Source organism: Myxine glutinosa, chromosome 1, assembly GCF_964187855.1.
Source record: "Myxine glutinosa chromosome 1, kmMyxGlut1.1, whole genome shotgun sequence".
Classification (NCBI taxonomy): Eukaryota; Metazoa; Chordata; class Myxini; order Myxiniformes; family Myxinidae; genus Myxine; species Myxine glutinosa.
The window spans coordinates 406,702,516-406,721,015 of record NC_136261.1 but is presented as its reverse complement, the minus strand read 5'-3'; the positions used below and the strand labels follow the sequence as shown (position 1 = coordinate 406,721,015).

The following is an 18,500-nucleotide window of genomic DNA, read 5'->3' as shown; positions in this document are numbered from 1 at the left end:
CGATGTATCTTTTAATAATTTCTCCTCATGTTTTTCTTTCTTTTTTCAAACAGAATACAACACCTGTTGAGATCGATGACCACAACCACGATCACGACCTCGATGACCACGACTATGAGTGGGATGTTTATGCTTTACCAAAGAGTGGTTATTTCCTGCCAACCTGTGATACCCTAAATTTTCAACTCAAAGATCTTGACAAAAAGCTTGATCTTTTAGAGGTATGTGTGTGTGTGTGCGATTCATAATGCTCATAATTTAAAATCGTTGTTGTAATCGCAATGCTCATATCTCAATTCACAATGCTCATATCAATTCATAATCACAATGCTCATATCCTCTCCTTGCTTCACCCTATATCTCTGATCTCTGATCATCAATTTGGTTTCAGACCTGGTCACTCTACTCTGGACAACATGCTGCTTCTGCTTTCTCAACAATGGATGAAGGTCCTCAATGCCAAACAGGAAATTAGAGCTGTCTCCCTTGACATATCACGTGCCTTCGATACGGTCTGGAACCCCGCTCCACTCACCAAACTCTCCTCCTTTGGTATCCATGGAAATCTCCATGCATGGCTGGCGGACTTCCTCTCTAGTCGTAGTCAGCGTGTGGCCCTGAATGGGTTTCTCTCATCTCCTCTTCCTGTTCAGGCTGGAGTTCCCCAAGGCAGTGTTCTGGGCCCTGTGCTTTTTCTTGTCTTCATCAATGATCTCTCTGACTCTCTTGAAAATCCTCTCTATCTCTTTGCTGATGTCTCTACTCTCTGTCGCTCCATTCCTCATCCCTCACATCATCAGTCTGCAGCCTCCTCACTCTCTGTAGACCTGGACAAAATCACAGACTGGGCAAACAAGTGGAACATGTCTTTCAATCCTGACAAATCTCACACTCTTACAATGTCTCTCCGAAAAGACCGACTGGGCAACCCTCCCATCCACTTTCTGAATAATCCTCTCCAAGAAGTTCTGTCACTCAAGTTTTTGGGTCTCACTATCTGCCACGATCTTTCCTGGGAAAACCACATTTCAAATCTGGCCCCAAAGCCAGTCGCCGACTGGGCATCCTCCGTCGGGCGAAGTCCTTCCTTGGCACACGTGAGCTCCTCACCACATACAAGGCTTTCATCCGCAGCTCAATGGAATACTGCTCTCCCCTCTGGGCTGGTGCTCCTGCCTCACACCTAGCTCGTCTTCACGCTGTTGAAACCAAAGCGTTCAGAATCATTGGAATCTCCCGCGATGAAGCTAACTCCAAGGGCCTTTCACTCACTCACCGCAGGCAGGTTTGGTGGTCTTTCCGTCTTCTACCGACTCCTCTCTGGCCTTGCCCCCCCCAGCTCTCTCTGGGCTGTCCCCCAAATATTCCCACAGGTCGCACAAGATCTGCCTGCAACCCTCTTATGGTTAAACTGCCAAAATCAAGACTCTCTGCTCACCTTCACTCCTTCATTCCTCTTTTCTCCCGCCTCTGGAACAAACTCCCTCACTCTCTTCAATCCCACTCGACCCTCCAGGTCTTTAAAACAGCTGTTCACCACCATCTCTTATCTTCCCCCATCCAAAACCTTGATCTTTTCTACCCCCGCTAATTTCACCCTAAATACACTTTTTTGAACTCCCAACTTCTGTCCTGGAAGTCCTTGGTGTCCTTGTGTTTTATACTTCTCCCAACCCACCCTCCCCCCTTCCCACGCCTCCTCCCCCCAAGCCCTCTCCCTCCCACACATCTCCCTGCTCTCAAATGTTATGTTTGTGTGCTTCCCCTTCTCTCCCCATCTTGTCTTCCGCTCCCTCTTTTTATATATCTTGTTTGTCTGGTTGATTTGTTTGTGAAATAAATGTTAGCTCTTTCACGAGCCTCGATTCAGTATACAAAAAAAAAAAAAAATCTCCATCTGGTTTCTTAAAAATGATCCACAGTTATCGAGGTTTTCCTTCGAGAACACCAAATTCCACATGTAAGTGGTTTGGTTAAGTTTAACTTGTTGGCATCTTCTTTTAAGGTAGGATACATTTAGCGGGGTCTTTGAGTTAAGTCTTCTATTCAACATCTCTTCCGTTTTAAGACTAGGCGTATATTCGTTGATATACCAACACGTCATTAATAACAAACTTATTGTTTTCACCGAAGGCATTCTCAGCCCCAAAAAGCAATCTATTTTCATTATCGTTCCTTTGTAGTTGAAATCTAATTTTAAGTCCATACAGAACTTATCATAATCACAAAATCCAAATATACCTTTAAGGGGTACAGCTACGGTAAACTATTCTCGGCTTTTATATCATCGTTATACGTTGACTTTCTTTGTCTATAACAGTGGTCATCGTCTTTTCCCGTTGTCATATGAGGAATAAAACCTTCGGCAGACCCCTTACCCCATCTATCACTAAAGGGATATCGTGTGAATTTCATCATTTCAGCCGTAGCAAAGACATAATCAACCGCTTCCACTTTTTGCGTTCCAATATACAAACAAATACTATCAAACATTTTCCAGAAGAACTCATTTACGAATGCAGCATTTGTGCTAGCTGCAGCCTTAGTGAATTTAAATTTACACAACAATAAACTATCGGCTAGATTCAAGTAAGTTTGTTGATAATAATTTATCTCAAAACTTTTTGTTCAATTCGTATTCCAGTCTGTTCCCGTTTCAGCATTTACCTTAAAATAATCTTCTTTTTTAGTAGAATTTGAAATGATAATCGTATCATCCAAATCATAAATAGTATCGATCCATCCATATATTTTTATATAACAATAATAAAATATATATAATAAATAAATTTATTATATTTAAGAATAATATAAATATTTAAAACATTTTTAAAAACCCGACCCAAGTATTTCAATCATTCTCGGTCATTCTTGCAGGGTTAGTGTTGAAGTTCTACCTTTTTTAATTTCTTTAATCGCTTGTAATTTATGAGACTCCTTTTGAGTGTCTTTATACTCTTTACAGCACCCGCTACATTTCCCAGGGCAGAAGTAGTTGAACCAATTAGATCTTTATGCTTAAGAATAGTTGAACCCATACCCATTAGATTAGAGTATCAATTATCCCATCCACTTTCGTTCTAAATTGATGTCCTCCACCCCGTTGTCTCTTGGGCTGAAAGTATCCTCTTCCAATAAACATACCTTCCCCCTTATAGTAGGGTGAAAGGTAAATTCCTTCCCCAATCCCATCTCCAGCTGTTTTAACAGTATCTTTTGTATCTTTCGTAATGATTTTATATTTTCTCAACTCGTGTTTTCATACAACAACCATCGTGTTTTTATTCTATGTAGAATAAAAAAACTTTTAAACATTTTAGTTTAAATTTTTTCAATTTTGACCTTTTTATTTTTTGTTGTAATCGAGAATAATTAGTATCTGGCCAAAATAATTTTTCAAAATATAATTTATCCTCTATTGAAAATTTTGATGGAATTAAAAATTCTCCACTTGATGTTAACATAACCTCCTCTCTTTCCCGAATAAATATAAGACCTATTTTTCCAAACGCCAAATCCTGGAAAGTTTTCTTTTTATATTGATCACTCGTGTTAAAACTACATTCCAAAAAAAACGGTTGGATGTTCATTTATTAATAGTTTTATATTCCTTATTTCATTAACCGATTTTTTTTATTGAAAAACTTCATGTAGTTCAATTTTGATGGATATCATTTCATCATTGAAAGAAATCATACGATAATCTTGATCGGTTATCCAAAAATTTGCTTTATTAATGGTTTTTCCTGAGACGGGCAAATAGATGGGATTCTTTGGTTCCATATTGAATTTATAACCTATTGGGGTTGAGTAAGCGCTGAATGAACATATTGTATTTGTTTTCTCTCCATCGTTATGAGCACCATCAATCAAATCACAGTTAATCAATACCGAATTTATACCTGAGGATATGTCAATGACATTATCGCTGATAAACGTATTATTAGCGTCAATCTTTTTTGAGGAGAAACCTAATATCTCTCTGAATGACTAATCAATTGTGAAATAAACTTTATAATTATTTTTAAGCCTAACAGTTGATTTCGAAGTATTTGTTTGAATATCTATTTCAATATTTTTTGGTTAATCACCTTCTCTTTCATACGGCGATTAATTTCAGAAGATATTCGAGAAATCTTGTAAGCTCTGGGTGAAAGTTCTATAGTTTTATATCCACTCCCTGGATTATAACTAAACTTGTTATTTTTTTCTGTGATATTAAATAATGTATTATAAGATTCTCTAGACATTAACGCCGCTTAATATTATTTTGTGGGATCAAGTTGTAATGAGTATTGGAATGAAGTCGTGTGATTACTCTTTCTAAAATCAAAATTAAGTGGTATGCTTCTCATCTATATATATAAAACACAGTTTGTGTGTGTGTAATGTTACCGATAGACTCCTAAACGGAGAGGCTTACGTGCTTGATATTTGGCATAGACATGGCCATTGAGCCTGGGACGAACATGGCCGAACTCAAAATATTTGACGATCCACATTTTTTATTCATATTAACCTCAGCGCATTTCAGCGAAGTACCCGCTAATCTCAGCCGGTTCCAGAGCAGCTCGCTGATTCGCTCAGAGCGATCACGTGATGTTCCATTCCCGCCGCCAGACTGATTCGCTCAGAGCGATCATGTGATGTTCCATCCCGTCACACGTCACACGTTTTTTCACCTTTTCTGCGATCGTGTTTTGTATCGATTTTGTGCGATATGAATTAAATGTCTTTGAAACAGCTGTGAAACGTCTTTCCACAACCCTTCCGTAACCGATTGGAGCAGTTTATTGCCGCACAAAACGAGATCCGCGAAGCGAGTTGGTCGAGTCGTGCTGACCAAGATGGCGACACGGCGGCTTCACTTTTCACGGAGTATGAGCGTTCTATATATTTTCAATTCAGTGCGCCCATGATTTGTGGCATAGACATGACCATTGGGCCTTCACGGTGTAATTTGTGCGAGGCTTTTGTCCGAGTGAGCTTGAGTCGAGAGGGCGAATGTATGGGTTGGGAATGTACGGGTCTCCCTTCCCCCGCCCAGCAACGCCGGTACTGGAGGTGCGTGGCACCTCACAGTGCGTGGCACCGCCAGTACTTTTCGGTCAATTGGATTTTTATCCTGAGATAATATTTAAAATAAATGTTGAATTTTTGGGCAAACATCTTTTCACCAGAGCACTTATTACCCTGCGCTCGCAAAGCGAAATTCAGGGTTAAGCATTGATGTGGGTACGTATGCCGTCCATGTGCCGTACGTGTCTGAATTTTAAAAATTCATCTTCTTGGCAACCGTTGGTCCGATTGACACGAAATTTTACCATAGAAGTGCCTCCACCTGTATAATTTTTTTATTCATAATTATGATGTCATAGTTTACGTGGTTCAGACGCCATCTTGGAAAAACGTTACACCTCTATATCTCCCAAACCACTCAATGGAAAAAATTGAAACATGGCTCATTGTCAAGTACTCACCATGGGGAATAAGATAGGTTGATGGTGATGTCATCGGTGCCTTAATTATGACGTCATAATTCGACAAGTACAACACTTGATCTGATCAATATGAATAAAGCAAAAATTCCTGACCAATGGACAGGAAATTTTCAGAATATTTGCAGCTCTTCCTGTATAATTTTTTACTGATAATTATGACGTCATAGCTACCGTGGTACAGACGCCATCTTGGAAAAAATCGAAAAAAGTTGCACTTCTATATCTCCGAAACTTCTCCATGGAAAAAATTGAAAAATGGCTCATTGTCAAGCACCCGCTTTGTGGAATAATATATGTTAATGATGGTGTCATCTGTGCCTTCGTAATTACGTCATAATTCGACAAATGCAACACATATCCGATCATTGTGAATTTTTTTTCTCAGCAACTGTTGGTCTGATGGGCACAAAATTTTCACCATAGGAGCGCCTCCTCATGTATTATATTTTAACGATAATCATGACGTCATAGGTCATGTGGTACAGGCGCCATCTTGGAAAAAATTCGCACCTTTATATCTCTGAAACCACTCTCATTGAAAATTTGAGAGCCGGCTCAATGGCAACTACTCCCCATGGGGAATAAGATATGTTAATGATGATGTCATCGGTGCCTTCGTTATGACCTCATAATTCGACAAATACAACACTTATCCATCCGATCATTATGAATTTTTTTTCAGCAACTGTTGGTCTGATGGACACGAAATTTTCACCACAGGAGCGCCTCCTCCTTTTTTTTTTTTTTTTTTTTTTTTTTGTATACAAGATCGAGGCTCGTGAAAGAGCGAACATTAATCACACAGAAAGACAAACCGACACATAAAACATATAACATCGGGAGCGGTAGACAAGATGGGGAGAGAGGGGGAAGGACACAAACACAACATTTGAGAGCAGGGACCGAGAGACATGGAGACATCGAGAGATCTGAGAGAGGGCGAGGGCTTTGGGGGGGGGGGGGGGCATGGGAAGGGGGCGGTGGGAGAGGTATAAAACATATAGACACTGCCAGGACTTCCAGGAAAGAAGTTGGAATTTCAAACAAGGTGGATCTGGGGTGAATTAGCGGGGGTAGAAAAGATCAAGGTTTTGGATGGGGGAAGATAAGAGATGGTGGTGAACAGCTGTTTTAAAGACCTGGAGGGAGGAGTGGGATTGAAGGGAGTGAGGGAGTTTGTTCCAGAGGCGGGAGAAAAGAGGAATGAAAGAGTGAAGGTGAGCAGAGAGCCGAGATTTCGGCAGTTTAACCATCAGAGGGTTGCTGGCAGATCTTGTGCGACCTGTAGGAATATTTGGTGGACAGAGCACAGAGAGAGCTGGGGGTGCAAGGCCGGAGAGGAGTCGGTAGAAGACAGAAAGACCACCTACCTGCCTGCGGTGAGTGAGTGAAAGGCCCTCAGAGATAGCTTCATCGCGGGAGATTCCAATAATTCTGAAAGCTTTGGTTTCAACAGCGTGAAGCCGAGCTAGGTGTGAGGCAGGAGCACCGGCCCATAGGGGAGAACAGTATTCCATTGAGCTGCGGATGAAAGCCTTGTATGTGGTGAGGAGCTCAGGTGTGCTGAGGAAGGACTTCGCACGACGGAGGATGCCCAGTCGGCGACTGGCTTTGGAGGCCAGCTTGGAAATGTGGTTTTCCCAAGAAAGATCATGGCAGATAGTGAGACCCAAAATCTTGAGCGACAGAACTTCTTGGAGAGGATTGTTGAGAAAGTAGATGGGAGGGTTGTCCAGTCGATCTTTTCGGAGAGACATAGTAAGAGTGTGAGATTTGTCAGGATTGAAAGACATGTTCCACTTGTTTGACCAGTCTGTGATTTTGTCCAGGTCTTCAGAGAGTGAGGAGGCAGCAGACTGCCGATCTGAGGGAAGAGGAATGGAGCGGCAGAGAGTGGAGTCATCAGCAAAGAGATAGAGAGGATTTTCGAGAGAGTCAGAGAGATCATTGATGAAGACCAGAAAAAGCACGGGGCCCAGAACACTGCCTTGGGGAACTCCAGCCTGAACAGGAAGAGGAGATGAGAGAAACCCATTCAGGGCCACACGTTGACGACGACTAGAGAGGAAGTCCGCCAGCCATGCATGGAGATTTCCATGGATACCAAAGGAGGAGAGTTTGGTGAGCAGAGCGGGGTGCCAGACCGTGTCGAAGGCACGTGATATGTCGAGGGAGACAGCTCTAATTTCCTGTTTGGCATTGAGGACCTCCATCCATTGTTGAGACAGCAGAAGCAGCATGTCCAGAGTAGAGTGACCTGGTCTGAAACCAAATTGATGATCAGAGATCAAGCCATTGGAGAAGAGGAAAGATTTCATATCCGAAGCAATGATGGATTCCATGACTTTGCTGATAATTGGGAGAAGGCTGATTGGTCTGTAGTTGCTAGGATCTGTTTTTGCACCTTTTTTGTGCAAAGCGGTGATGTTGGCTGATTTCCAAGCAGATGGCAGTTGACCTTGAGCAAAAGAGAGGGTGAAGAGAACAGAGAGAGGGTGAGATAGAGCAGCAGAGCAGGATTTTAGGACCCGTGGGCTGATGCCGTCGGGTCCAGTTGCAGAATCAGAGTCGAGGGTTGACAGAAACTTTTCCACCTTGTCAGGAGGAAAGGACACGGAGTCCAGGAGCAGCAGGGTACGACTGGGTATGGTGGGTACAGAGAGGGATGGGTTTGGGACACAAGATTTAGAGGCAAACACAGAGTTGAGGCATTCAGCTTTTTCACGTGCGGAGTCAGCTGTGTAGCCGTTTGAGGTAAGGGAGGGGATGGAGGGGGAACAAACACCAGAAACGGATTTGACCAGATGCCACCAGGATTTGGAAGAGGGAGACAGATAAGAGAGTTCGGTCTTGAGAACGGAGAGATATTGTTTCCTGGCTCTCCTGAGGGTGGACACACACTTGTTTCGGGCTTTGTGAAAGGAAATGAGATTTCCTTCCGTTGGATTTGCTTTCCAGGAGACGAAGGCAAGTTGTTTCTGGGCAACAGCCTCACCACAAGATTCCGTGTACCATGGACGGGAGGAAGGGTATGACAACTGAAGACGAGATGGGATAAATCTGTGCATGAGAGAGAGCAATTTACTTTGGAAGAATTCCCAGGATGAGTTGATGTCAGAGGTGGTAGAGATGGGAGACCAGTCCAGATGATTGATGGCTGCTTGAAGACCGTGCCAGTTGGCCTGAGTGAAATGCCAGACTCGTCGACGCTGAGCAGGCTCCCTGAGGATGGTCAGAGAGATGTCCACTTTAACAAGGACATGATCAGATGATCCGATCGGAGCAGAAGAAGAGCAGCAGACATTTTCAGGGAAGTTAGTCATAACCAAGTCCAGAAGAGAAGATGTTCCGTTGACTGAGATCCGGGTCGGGAAATTGACAGATTGTGTCAGTCCCAGTGAGTCGCAGAAGTCCTTTGCTGAAGAGCCATGGCTGGTGAGAGAGGTACCCACACCCAGCCAACTGGCATGGTGACAATTGAAATCACCACATATGAGGAAGAGAGAGTTGGGATGAGTAGATAGAAGTTGGTCCATATCATCAGACAGCGAGATGTAGATGGAGTCATCACTGTTTGGTGGACGGTACAACACACATATGAACAAGAGGTGGGAGCGAAGGGGAAGCCGTAGCCAGAGGTATTCCTGGGGGTGAGGTGGAGAGAGTGCAGTGCAGAAGAGTGAGGAAGAGAGTTTTTGATAAAGATAGCAACCCCGCCTCCAGGACGAGGCTCAGGTCTATCATACCGGAGGAGGGAGTAGCCCGGGAGAGATACTATGGAATCAGAGACATCATAAAGGAGGAAAGTTTCTGTTAAGCAGATCACGTCTGGTTTGACAGAAGCAACCTGTATGGAGAGATCAGTTAAGTTTGAACGAAGGCCCCGGATGTTTGAGGTCCATACCGTTAATAAAGAGGAAGGGGGAGCATCAGATACAGAACAGGGGGGAGGAGGGGTAGGGTAAGATGTGGAAGAGGTGGAAGAGATAGGGAGAGCTGTTGAAGGTGTGTCAGAGATTTCAGAATAGCTCGGAGAAAGGGAAGGATGGGGCGGACAAAAGGTTTGATGGTGATTGGGTGAGCCACAATGAGGTGTTATTTGAGGAGGGGGAAGAGCGAGGCAGAAGGTTGAGGGAGATGGAGGTGAGAGTTTGAAGGGGGAAGAAGCGGGGAGGACGCTTTGAGGAGGGGGAGTGAGAGGGGGGAAATTGAGAAGCAATGAGGGTGGGGAGATTTGAAGGGGAGGGGTGAGGGGGGAGTTTGGGAGGGAAGGGACAAGGGGAGGGATTTGAAAGGGATGGGATATGGGGGAGATTTGGAGGGGAGGGGTGAGGCAGGAGTCTAGGAGGGGAGGGGCGAGGGGGCGTCTTGGCGGGGAGGGGTGAGGGGGTAGTTTAGGAGGGAGGGGGCAAGGGGGGAGATTTGAAAGGGATGGGTGATGGGGAAGATTTGGAGGGGAGGGGTGATGGGGAAGATTTGGAGGGGAGGGGTTATGGGGAAGATTTGGAGGGGAGGAGTGAGATTGGATTTTTGAAAGTGTACGATTTATGGGAAACGAACATTTATTGCAAAATGAGTTTCTTGTGACCTTCGAGTTAAAAATACGTTTAAGGACGCTGGATGGAGGATGGAGTGCAGGAGAGTTTAGGGAATGTAGAACAAAGGCACTATAGGAGATGGACATTTTTTTTGGGATGAATTGATTTGGTGAGCAAGTCGAAAGCAGCCTTTTAAAGAAGAAGAAGAAAAAGGTGTTATAAAATATGACGGAATACATAACTTGAGGGGAAAGTGTAAACATTGAAGGTTAATGAGTGAAAACTATCTGGGGAAATGGGGGAGAAACACGTGGTCGAAGAACGAACGAACGAATAAGAATGAATAAACGAATGAGAACAGAGAAGGAAATGTGTTTGTTTTTTTTTGTTTTTTTTTTTTTATTTTTTATTTTTTTTTTTGAGTTGAGATTTACACAAGGAAGTAGGCTATGGGTGAAAAGCCTGGGAATACAGAGAACGAAAGTTATTGGATCACAAACGACGGACCGCTGAGAGAAAAACAAAGCCTCAAGGTTGTACAGTGCACACTGTACAAGGCCTCAAGACACGACACGGCAAACAGACGATCAATTTATGAAAGATAAACACCGAGAAACAACCAAAGTTGCACACAATAACTTCACACACCGAAAGATAAATACAGTTTCGACAAAATACAATTGTGAACAGACTTAACTTCGAAAAACGTGGAGACCGTGTGGAGCTTCGAAAATCCCTCCCACCGTCTCCGAGATCTCGCGAGATTCTTTGGAATATTTTAATGATGATCATGACGTCATGGGTCATGTGGTACTGGCGCTGTCTTGGAAAAACCGAAAAATGTTGAACTTCTTTATCTCCAAAATCGCTGGTTGGAAAAAATTGAAACATGGCTCATTGTAACGAACTCCATATGGGGAATAAGTGTTGTTAACGATGACGTCATTGGTGCCATAATTATGACGTCAGAATTCGAGAGGGTCAATGCTCATTGTCAAGTACTCACCTTGGGATGGTCAGTTTGAAATGATCAGTTTGAAATGTATTGAGCGTGATCTGTGCAACAATTATTTCAAGAATATAAATTTATGATGTCATTGCTCACGTGATCTGGCAGCGATATTGGATCAAAGAAAAACAATGTTCAAAAACAGAAAAGTTGGCTTACAACATGTTGACTGCGCAGGGTAAGAATTCTATGAATACCATCGAGTTTTCAAGTGTAATGGAGCATTTTTGTTTATATACACAAAGAATTAAGTTAAGCACCCCCCCCCCGTTTTTTTACAACCTCGCACATTACAAGTTTGTTGTCGTCAAAACAGTGTAATATACCCATGATATTGCTATATTTTCTGGAGAGGTGATATTATGGTCACATAAAAACATAACAATCATGCCGTTTTCAATATTTTATTCTGAATAATTTAAGGTGAAATTTTTTGGGAATTTTAGGCATATTTTCACCTCAATTTAAGTATGGAGCTATAGGTCCATCACGGACAGTGTGGATGACGTTTATGTTTTCTAACGTACAGTCATTGTTCTGAGAAGACCTCTAGCGATCTTTGCGTCAATCCCATCTTCATGGATGACAACGCCAGGCCTCACCGTGCGAGACGCGTCCGAGCCTTGCTGGAGCAAGGTGCTGTGACAACCATCCCCTGGCCTGCGTACAGTCCTGACCTGAACCCCCTCGAGCACGTTTGGGACATGTTGGGACGACAAATTGCGAAGATGGTCCCTCCAATAGCCAATCTGGATGAATTGGAACGTGCATTACATCGGGAATGGAACAACCTGCCACAGCAACGCATACGACGGCTTACAGGGTCTATGAGACGTAGGGTTGAGTCAGTGATCCGATCACGTGGGTCCTACACACGTTATTGACGCAAAGATCGCTAGAGGTCTTCTCAGAACAATGACTGTACGTTAGAAAACATAAACGTCATCCACACTGTCCGTGATGGACCTATAGCTCCATACTTAAATTGAGGTGAAAATATGCCTAAAATTCCCAAAAAATTTCACCTTAAATTATTCAGAATAAAATATTGAAAACGGCATGATTGTTATGTTTTTATGTGACCATAATATCACCTCTCCAGAAAATATAGCAATATCATGGGTATATTACACTGTTCTGACGACAACAAACTTGTAATGTGCGAGGTTGTACAAAAACGGGGGGGGGTGCTTAACTTAATTCTTTGTGTATATTTAGAATAATCTTTAGAATTTATGACAAAAAGAAACGCCCACAAAAAATGTTTCCCTCGATCTGCTTGGCGAAATTACCTTTTTCAATACAATGTAATTTTTTGCATCCTCCCCACCTCCTCCCCTCCCCCCGCCCTCCCCTTGCCCCCTCCCTCACCCTCCACTACGCCAACCTAAAATCCTGGATCTGCCCCTTTACAATACCCCTATCCCCAAACAATCCAAGGCTTGATCAAGGAGTCCTCCCCTCCCCACACCCAGTCAATAATTACACGTCGATGCTTTGTGAGATAACCATTCCCCCAAAAATAAATTTTGTAATCAAAATTTGCTGTAAAACTTTTTTTTGTTTTTAGATTTTGTAATCACCATCTGATGAAAAACCTTTTTTTGTTTTTAGATTTTGTAAAATCACAATCTGCTGTAAAACTATTTTTTGTTTTTAGATTTTGTAATCGTCATCTGTGGTAAAACCTTTTTTTGTTTTTAGATTTTGTAATCACCATCTGCTGTAAAACTTTTTTGTTTTTAAATTTTGTAATCACCATCTGCTGTAAAACTTTTTTGGTTTTTAGATTTTGTAATGACCATCTGCTGTAAAACTTTTTTTGTTTTTAGATTTTGTAATCACCATCTGCTGTAAAACTTTTTTGTTTTTAGATTTTGTTATCGCCCTCTGCTGTAAAACTTTTTTGTTTTTAGATTTTGTAATCACCATCTGCTGTAAAACTTTTTTGGTTTTTAGATTTTGTAATCACCATCTGCTGTAAAACTTTTTTTGTTTTTAGATTTTGTAATCACCATCTGCTGTAAAACTTTTTTTGTTTTTAGATTTTGTAATCACCATCTGCTGTAAAACTTTTTTGTTTTTAGATTTTGTAATCGCCCTCTGCTGTAAAACTTTTTTTGTTTTTAGATTTTGTAAAATCACCATCTGCTGTAAAACTTTTTTGTTTTTAGATTTTGTAATCACCATCTGCTGTAAAACTTTTTTGTTTTTAGATTTTGTAATCACCATCTGCTGTAAAACTTTTTTGGTTTTTAGATTTTGTAATCACCATCTGCTGTAAAACTTTTTTTGTTTTTAGATTTTGTAAAATCACCATCTGCTATAAAACTTTTTTTGGTTTTTAGATTTTGTAATCACCATCTGCTGTAAAACGTTTTTGTTTTTAGATTTTGTCATCACCATCTGCTGTAAAACGTTTTTGTTTTTAGATTTTGTCATCACCATCTGCTGTAAAACTTTTTTGTTTTTAGATTTTGTAATCACCATCTGCTGTAAAACATTTTTGGTTTTTAGATTTTGTAATCACCATCTGCTGTAAAACTTTTTTTGTTTTTAGATTTTGCAAAATCACCATCTGCTATAAAACTTTTTTTTGTTTTTAGATTTTATAATCACCATCTGCTGTAAAACTTTTTTGTTTTTAGATTTTGTAACCACCATTTGCTGTAAAACTTTTTTTGATTTTAGATTTTGTAAAATCACCATCTGCTGTAAAACTTTTTTGGTTTTTAGATTTTGTAAAATCACCATCTACTGTAAAACTTTTTTTGTTTTTAGATTTTGTAAAATCACCATCTACTGTAAAACTTTTTTGGGTTTTTAGATTTTGTATTCACCATCTGCTGTAAAACCTTTTTTTGTTTTTAGATTTTGTAAAATCACCATCTGCTGTAAAACTTTTTTTGTTTTTAGATTTTGTAATCATCATCTGTGGTAAAACTTTTTTTGTTTTTAGATTTTGTAATCACCATCTGCTGTAAAACTTTTTTTGTTTTTAGATTTTGTAAAATCACCATCTGCTATAAAACTTTTTTTTGTTTTTAGATTTTGTAATCACCATCTGCTGTAAAACTTTTTTTTGTTTTTAGATTTTGTAATCACCATCTGCTGTAAAACTTTTTTTGTTTTTAGATTTTGTAAAATCACCATCTGCTATAAAACTTTTTTTTGTTTTTAGATTTTGTAATCACCATCTGCTGTAAAACTTTTTTTTGTTTTTAGATTTTGTAATCACCATCTGCTGTAAAACTTTTTTTGTTTTTAGATTTTGTAAAATCACCATCTGCTATAAAACTTTTTTTTGTTTTTAGATTTTGTAATCACCATCTGCTGTAAAACTTTTTTGTTTTTAGATTTTGTAATCACCATCTGCTGTAAAACGTTTTTGGTTTTTAAATTTTGTAAAATCACCATCTACTGCAAAACCTTTTTGGGTTTTTAGATTTCGTAATCACCATCTGCTGTAAAACTTTTTTTGTTTTTAGATTTTGTAAAATCACCATCTACTGCAAAACCTTTTTGGGTTTTTAGATTTCGTAATCACCATCTACTGTAAAACTTTTTTTGTTTTTATATTTTGTAATCACCATCTACTGTAAAACTTTTTGGGTTTTTAGATTTTGTAATCACCATCTGCTGCAAAACCTTTTTGTTTTTAGATTTTGTAATCGTCATCTGTGGTAAAACTTTTTTTGGGTTTTTCAATTTTATAATCTTTTTTTTAAAGTTTTTTAAACCAAAGGAAAACCATATTGCTGCGGGAGAAATCACAACATTGAGGTGTTGATTACGCGATTGTTTAAAGTACCCATAAAACGAACTTGGCTGTGTTCCCCAACTTGGCGAGGCAGGAGCGATGGGGCGGGGCCACTGGGCGCGAAGTGGGCGTGGCGTTTGATTCAAACTTCTGCTATATTAATCGCCTCTTCGACCCTTGAATGTCCCACAGGTCGAATCAGTCGCACTAGTTGTCCGTACCATGGAGATCCCCACATTCTCTGTAAACACCTCGTACGAGGTCGATGTCAGTGTAGCCGAGGTGGTAAACGCCGATTTTCGAATGCGTTCAAACGAAAAGGTCGAGATGCAGGACCTCAACGACCGATTCGCCACGTACATTGACAAGGTGCACAACCTGGAGGAACAGAACAAGGGGCTACGTCTGGAGCAGACCGAAGGGGAAGCCCCATCGTCCGTGTACGAGGAGAGGTTTCGCGAGTTGACGCGCAATGTGGAGGAGCTGAGAACCCAGAAATGCCATGTCGAAGTGCAGAGGGACAACCTCAACGAGCAGATTAAGGAGCAGCGGCACAAGTGAGTCCGACGGGACGCGCACAAGTCCAGAGACGTTCACCTTTTAATCACCTAATAGCGTCTTCTCCTGTTTGCTTAAAAAACAAAAACAGTTAAAAAATACAAAATGAAAATTGACGATTTTATTCAGCCTCGACCTTTGAGCTTTTGATCTAAAAAAAAATAATCATTTCCTAGCTTTTGATTGGTTAACCAATTCAGTGACCAAATATGCAAATTATTTAAATTTCCGGTCAATCGGATGAAAATTGACGACTTTATGTGATGCTTACCTTTGACCTTTTCACATTTTAACAAAATTATTAATTTGTCTTTTCCATATTATCATAATAAAGCTTTGTTAAAAATTCGATGACAAAACTCAAATGTGTTATGGATTTATGTGAATGTATGTGAATTACTATTCAGGTCATTGCTTATTAATGTGTAGTCGATTAAAGGTTGTTGTGATTAAAGGGTCAGGAGCCCTTCTGGGGAAAAGGAGACCGGAAACGGAAGGAGAAAAGACACGAGGTCCAGGAGAAGCGGCGATCTTCTTCCTCTTCCTCGCCGAGCTCCGACGTGAGCGGTATTGATATTGAGCAGCGTGGGGGGACGCTGCGTTTGAAAGCCCGTATGGCGAAAGGAGTTACCTGCGCGGGGTAATTACCCATTTACACGTCAAGTTGCCGTGGGTTCGTGCACGGAACCAAGCGTCCGGCACAGTTCGCCTCACCGTCTACAAGGACGCGTACGGGTCGCACCTTGGGCCTCGCGCACTGGGCAAGCCGCGCGTTGCTTTGCCCGCTTTGCTTGGCAAGGAGGTGTGCGCTGCAGCCGTGTTCCCGGTACGTGACGTGTACGTTTGGGAGCACGTCAGCCAGGGGTTCGTTCAACCGCCCATGTGCGGAGAAGCCGACCTTCACCTTGGTCTGGAGGGGCCCAGAGACATTGTGAGGGACAGTGACCAAAAGGGGTCATGAGTGGGGAAAAGGGGGAACATATATAAGATGGCCATCTTAGTAATATTGGATTGATTGTTGATGGTTGTTGATTGCTTGGGGAATATATTATTGATTACTCCGGATCCTTGGTGTGGGGTTTCTTATTGACTGGAATTCATATTGATTGCGTTACGAAAGCGTATAAATCATAGATCTTTCTGGCGGAGTTCCTCTCATGGTCCGGGGGTCACCGAGACCAGGTAGTCACCGGGAGGACCACGTAACAGAAATTGGGGGCTCGTCCGGGATTACAATTTGCGGATTCGCAATTGGGTCTACGTCCGGGATCTATAAAATTTTCTAAATTTTAGTCCGGGAAAGAATTCCCAAGAGTGGGAACTTTTCCAACGTTCCTAAAATTGTTTTGCTCTGTCGACAAAACAACAACAACAACAACAACAACAAAAAAACAATAGCAATAATAATAATACTGTTGCTTTTCTTTGTTGGAAATTTCTGGGGTGAAGGTTAACAGGTGTTACCAGTAGTCACCATGGCGTTTGTGGCACAGAACTTTGCGGTAACCCCTAGTGAGGCAGAGTTCCGAGCGTTACTAAAAGCGGACCTCTTGAAATTGGCCAAACATTTTAACTTCGAGGTCTGAACTAATTTGAGGAAGGCAGAGAAGAATTGGAATGGTAAGGAGTTGGAGGGTCGGACCATAACAGTAGGGAGGGCATTTCGTAGGCGTCAAGAGGTCTACAGAAGAGGACAACTTGGCGGTAGTTTTGGGGTTGGCAGCAGCCGATATTACTATGGAGGCTCCCAGAGTTACGGCACCTCCCGAAAGAATGAATGTCAGAGCACTGGCCGAGAAGGAGACTGCCAGTCAGGTAACGGCTGGGACAAGGGGTCCCACCGTAACTGTTAGGAGTCTGGAGAAGTTGAAGCACTACATATGGTGGAGCCGCCGAGCCGGGGCTCCTACACGGACTAACCATGAACGCCACGTTCTTAAAGGCGTCCAGGTAGTGAACTTTCCTGCACGGACTAACCGTGAACTCCACGTTCTTAAAGGCGTCCATGTAATGAACTTTCCTCCCCGGACTAACCGTGAACTCCACATTCCTTAAGGCGTCCCTGTAGGGAATACTCAGCTGGGCCTCCCGAAAAAGTGCTATCGAGAGGTGTAACTTTGGGGCTTTGGTCACCACCTCTTAACCGTCATTCAAGAGAAACTAGAAGTGGTTGACGCTTGGTCCAGAGTGAATTAATCTAGGGGTTTTGTGAAATTTTGTTGCTTTATTTTTAAGTGATAATTGTGCCCGGGGGGAACTGATGATTTGGGGGTTGTGAGTTATCTGGTTTGTTTATCAAAGTTGGCCGGCAAAGAAAGTTTTCGCTGGGTTCAAACTTTCTTTCTTGAAGGGGGGGAGTGTTATGGATTTATGTGAATTTATGTGAATTACTATTCAGGTCATTGCGTATAAATGTGTAGTCGATTAAAGGTTGTTGTGATTAAAGGGTCAGGAGCCCTTCTGGGGAAAAGGAGACCGGAAACGGAAGGAGAAAAGACACGAGGTCCGGGAGAAGCGGCGATCTTCTTCCTCTTCCTCGCCGAGCTCCGACGTGAGCGGTATTGATATTGAGCAGCGTGGGGGGACGCTGCGTTTGAAAGCCCGTCTGGCGAAAGGAGTTACCTGCGCGGGGTAATTACCCATTTACACGTCAAGTTGCCGTGGGTTCGTGCACGGAACCAAGCGTCCGGCACAGTTCGCCTCACCGTCTACAAGGACGCGTACGGGTTGCACCTTGGGCCTCGCGCGCTGGGCAAGCCACGCGTTGCTTTGCCCGCTTTGCTTGGCAAGGAGGTGTGCGCTGCAGCCGTGTTCCCGGTACGTGACTTGTACGTTTGGGAGCACGTCAGCCAGGGGTTCGTTCAACCGCCCGTCTGCGGAGAAGCCGACCTTCACCTTGGTCTGGAGGGGCCCAGAGACATTGTGAGGGACAGTGACCAAAAGGGGTCGTGAGTGGGGAAAAGGGGGAACATATATAAGATGGCCATCTTAGTAATATTGGATTGATTGTTGATGGTTGTTGATTGCTTGGGGAATATATTATTGATTACTCCGGATCCTTGGTGTGGGGTTTCTTATTGACTGGAATTCATATTGATTGCATTACGAAAGCGTATAAATCATAGATCTTTCTG

General features: G+C 42.1%; 1 protein-coding gene across 1 annotated transcript in view; it reads left to right on the top strand.

The window, feature by feature from the left end:
• Nucleotides 1–202: 202 nt before the first annotated feature.
• The window catches only part of LOC137417229 (vimentin-like), a 67,458-nt gene continuing 49,160 nt past the window's right edge, over nt 203–18,500 (top strand). Inside the window, exons 1-2 of the mRNA XM_078770461.1 lie at nt 203–221; nt 15,001–15,365. Of these exons, the coding sequence (XP_078626587.1) occupies nt 15,031–15,365 (335 nt within the window). The 5' untranslated portion in view covers nt 203–221; nt 15,001–15,030. The remainder of the gene's footprint in view (nt 222–15,000; nt 15,366–18,500) is intronic.